The sequence below is a fragment of the Panulirus ornatus genome, chromosome 17 (assembly GCF_036320965.1).
Source record: "Panulirus ornatus isolate Po-2019 chromosome 17, ASM3632096v1, whole genome shotgun sequence".
Classification (NCBI taxonomy): domain Eukaryota; kingdom Metazoa; phylum Arthropoda; class Malacostraca; order Decapoda; family Palinuridae; genus Panulirus; species Panulirus ornatus.
Window position 1 is genome coordinate 13,547,501 of NC_092240.1, and position 5,000 is coordinate 13,552,500.

A 5,000-nucleotide genomic window follows, 5' to 3' on the forward strand; every position below is an offset into this window, starting at 1 on the left:
AAGGCTTTGTCAGACCTGCTTCAAATGTTCCTCAACTACCAGACTCGAACCAGCCCTACAGTCGCAGGTAAGTTTGCAGAACGCTCATCAAAATGACCTCTCAATAACCGTGACGTGGTGGAGTCAGCAGATGTATAATAAAAGATTTCACTCACGATCTCTATGGATATATAATACTTATCACGCAGACTTCAATCCTTTCTCTCCCAAGCAGTGAAGTAATTCGTCATAACATACGTATCACTTATAAATCACCAAACTTAATACAGGCTCCGTAACACCGGTATGGCTTCACATACTGACACTGCAGCGAGTCTATGGTGAGCACAGAGCAGCGCCTTCAACTTTCCTCCCTCACATCTGAAACTTTAAGACTGTAAACCTTTATTTGAGGTTCCACTGATGAACGACACGCACCAGATTATCAAAGGCCAGTCAGACCATAGATACCCCAGTTATATAACTATTATCCAACGTCTCCTCACGGTCGATTGGTGAAAACTCGTAATTTTCGAAGCTTTTACACTCGATATTTCCAGCCCTACATATATAAAAGGAGCAGTCGGTCATCTATCATGCTCCAAGTCCTCTTCCTAAAGGAAAGCTCCTGGTGTGACCCATACCATGGACCTTCTGGGCCAAGAGGTTCCTGCAGCCTGAGGCTCTCGTGTTGCTTCCATACGAAGGAAATAATGGGACTCCTCCGGAGTGAGGAGTCCCATGACGAGGCTCTATACTCCCGATGGTACAGCACTGCCAAAGGTGGTTTTTCCACTCGCGGTGTAACCTCAGGAGGGTATGGGACTTGCAGACATACAAGGAGAAATACATCACACATCTGCATTGCACAAGCTGGTTCACATTCATAACGGGAACGTACACACGCAAAGACACACTAGTGGCATGTATGTGCGTACACACACACACACACACACACACAAACGCGCCCATATACGCACATAGACGAAAATGCTTATGCAAACACACACACACACACACGCCACAAACACGGGCCCAGATACACATAAGATGAAAACGCTTATGCACACACACACACACACACACACACACACCACAAACATAGCCAACATACACAAGAGGAAAACGCTTATGCACACACACACACACACACACACACACACACACACACACACACACACACACACACACACACACACAAGCACATATAGCTAACAAGTACAGAAAAAAGCAATGTGAAAATATCCTCTTTTATAAGCAGAGACTTGAATATCATAAATCTTAACGAAAATGGAAAGTATTCTTATGATAACGAAATTAAATGTATTTATAATGCAATCATTTCATTTCAGCAAATAGCCATTTAATTATCATTTCACCCCTTCAAAGACATCTCATTCTGTAACCCCTTTCATGATTCTGTATCCTTGTGCGACTCCTGCATTTCCGTTTTCTGATTTCTCTAAAATTAACAAGGAAACCAAGTCAGGTCGCTAACATTACGTAGACGACCCTGCAGTGCCTGACGGGATTTCACTGCTGAACACACACGCGCGACAATCTTAACGTTGGAGCATCACTAACTGGTGAGGCGGCATCATGGCTCGAGGCTGGCTAACCACAGCTGCACACAGCCACAGGTAAAAGGCAGGAGACATTAATTACACACACGTAATGAACAGAGATGTTCTGACCCCATCCCCTTCTCTCCCACGGGAAGGGTATTACACTCCATCGATATAAAATGCAGATTCAGGCAATATTAATATATATATATATATATATATATATATATATATATATATATATATATATATATATATATATATATATATATATATATAATCAATAGTAATAACACAAACCTAAGATATGATGGACAACGTTACTGGCGGCTCGGTACTATTTTGGAAATATATCATTTTGCTAAATGAACACACACCATAAAGTGTCCAGGCTTCCATAAAAGACAAACTCGAAGTTATCGCGGAAGCACCCGCCATGTATATATATATATATACGCAAGGTTCAGCTGTGTTCGGCGGAACGGTGCTTCAAAATCAAAAACACTCATCCCAGAATAGGCGATCACTATAATGATACGTAAGACAATATAGATATAGAGAGGGACAGCATCTAGTATAGAAACACTGGAAAAGGAAAGTAGAGGGGGTATATGTATATAAAACATCTCATTTACCTTGTGACTAACCCATGATGGGCATCTCCACATGTTGAAGCCTACGTAACGAAGCCTCCAGGCATGTTGATCTCTCACACCTGGCCGTCCCGGGGTCGTCTGTCCTTAGACATCCTCCTGCGGCGTCGAGGGAGATCCTGAAGGGTTCGTCTTCCTGCCTGGGACTCCTAGGACGACCCTCCTCCCTCCTGCCACAGGAGCGAACCGTTGCGGCCACTGTCAAAAAAAAAGAAGTTGGTTCTGTTCTCTCCCCTCCCTCCTTTCGTTCTTTAGACGGGCTTGAAGAACGCTCCTGTTCTTTACTATATCTCGTATAACTTCTTTCCCACCTTTTTATCTTGCTTTTCAAAAGATGCTTCCGGGATACTCCTATTTGTGTTTCATCATTTTCTGCAGGTGCGACATCTGTTCCAAGAGGCTTTATCTACTCGCCTCTCAAATGTTTTCAGGGATCGTTCCTCATTTTCCTACATGGGCTACTACTACCACACACGAGCGTGTCTTTGCGGAGGAGCACAACAGGCAGCAGCTCGAGAGGAGGAGGGGATGACTTGTGATAACACGCGAGAGATGACGACGAGGAGAAGAGCTAGAGTGGTGTGGGCGGTGGTTCCTTGTGTTGCGAACTGGCCAGCTGACACTTGCGATCACCCTCCATCTGCTTCGTGCTTGGTAACAGCGGCTTCGGATTCCACTACGAACTTCACCACAGTCTTGGGTCTAAATTACAAGTTCTGTCATGTTCCCCTCTTTTTTTTTTTTTTCCTTCTTTTCTACGAAATTAACTCGCGTTCTCTTCGGGTTATCCTGAGTTGACGAGAGTTTGACGCGGGTGATTTGTTTATGTTTGGTAGCGGGTGGGTTGGTTAGCGAGCGGCGGGTCGGCGGGTGGCTGGCTTCGCGAATTGTCCGTGGGGTACAGCGTATTCTTCACCACACCTCTTCCTAGAGTGCAAGTGGCGTATGTCCTGCCACCGAGAGACGTCGGCGGCGGGTGGCGTGGTGGTGGTGGTGGCTGGGCGGTGGCGGTGTGGTGGTGCTCTCGCCCCTCACCATGCTTGCCCCTCACTCACTCCCTCGCTACTCTCACCTCCGTCCTGCTCCTGGGGGTGCTGATGGTCGCGCAACTCTCCCCTCCTCTCCCTCCCTCCCTTTCCTCCCTCCCTCCCTCCACCGCCTCCTCCTCACTCTCATACCCCCCTCTCTCCTCCCCCACCCCTATTCCTCCTCTTTCCCCTCCCTCCCTCTCCCTCCCCAGATCGCTCCCCCACCTCCCACTGGCCGCGCAGGCGCCCTACCTGCGCCTGATCAATAGCCTCCCTCGCATGCCTCTCGTGTCCCACTCAGCTTCATACTGACCACGTACCACAACATCGGGGTCGGGTCTCCTCCAGCCCGGGGCGCTCTCCACCTCACCCACACCACCTGAGCCACACCCACACCAGCTGGGTCACACCCACTCCCACACATCACCTGGGCCACACCCACACTAGCTGAGTCACACCCCGGTCTATACCCACATATCATGTGGGTCACACCCACACACCACCTGGGCCACACCCACACACCACCTGGGCCACACCCACACCCCCCGGTCAACAGCCACACATCACCTGGGCCACACCCACACTTCTCGGTCCACACCCACACCTCGCATGCCACACCCGCACACCACCTGAACCACACCCACACATCTCGGTCCACACCCACACCTCGCATGCCACACCTACTCACCACCTAGGCCACACCCACATATCACTTGGACCACACCAACAAATCACCTGGACCACACGAACACACCTCCTTTCAAACCAACACATCGCATGCCACACCCACACACCACCTGGGCCACACACACGCACCACCTGGGCCACACACATGCATCACCTGGGTCACAACCACGCACCTCCAGGGCCACACCCATGCACCACCTGGGTCACACCCATGCACTTCCAGGGCCACACCTGCACTACTCAGGCTGCATCCACAACAGATGGGTCACATCCACACATTCCAGGCCACACCTGCACACCCCCAGTCCACACCCACACACCTATAACCACTCCTACACATATAGGAATCACATTCACACCCACGCACACACATATATATATATATATATATATATATATATATATATATATATATATATATATATATATATATATATATATATATATATATATCTTTTTAACAAGTTTCATTTTTTTGATGAAAATGCAACCACTATAGCACATCAAATCAAAGTCAACATATGCTCTTTGTACTATATCACCATTATGAAAAAAAATAATCACACAAATCACGTTAAATAATTTCATTAAATACTTTTTTTACCCACATGGGACTACATACCTTCAGCGAATGTTACGGCAAAGGACAAAGTATTTCCTTGATGATGACTGTTCTAAAAGTATGATCTATGCATTTACAGTTTTCCAGTGAACTCCTAATGTATAGGAGAGGAGTCTTGGAGACATTAATTTACTTTATTCTACGAGATTAAACAGCAACGAAGGCCACATTCGTTCACACACAGTCTCTAGCTGCCATGTGTAATGCACCGAAACTACAGCTCCCTTTCCACATCCAGGCCCCACAGGACTTTCAATGGTTTACCCCGGACGCTTCAAAAGCCGTGGTTCAATCCACTGACAGCACGTCGACCCCGTTATACACATCGTTCGAATTCACTCTATTCCTTGCACGCCTTTCACCCTCCTGCATGTTCAGGCCCCGATCGCTCAAAATCTTTTTCACTCCATCCTTCCACCTCCAATTTGGTCTCCCACTTCTCCTCGTTCCCTCCACCTCTGACACA

General features: G+C 47.5%; 1 protein-coding gene across 3 annotated transcripts in view; it reads right to left on the minus strand.

Annotated features, from left to right (window-relative positions):
* SK (small conductance calcium-activated potassium channel) overlaps positions 1 to 5,000 on the minus strand; it is an 821,538-nt gene that overhangs the window by 531,478 nt on the left and 285,060 nt on the right. Inside the window, exon 1 of one of the 3 annotated variants that reach the window (XM_071671926.1) lies at positions 2,180 to 3,287. The exons of the other annotated variants lie outside the window; for them this stretch is intronic. Within the exon in view, the coding sequence (XP_071528027.1) occupies positions 2,180 to 2,212 (33 nt within the window). The 5' untranslated portion in view covers positions 2,213 to 3,287. Of the gene's footprint in view, positions 1 to 2,179; positions 3,288 to 5,000 lie in introns of those variants that run through there. 3 annotated transcript variants of the gene reach the window in all.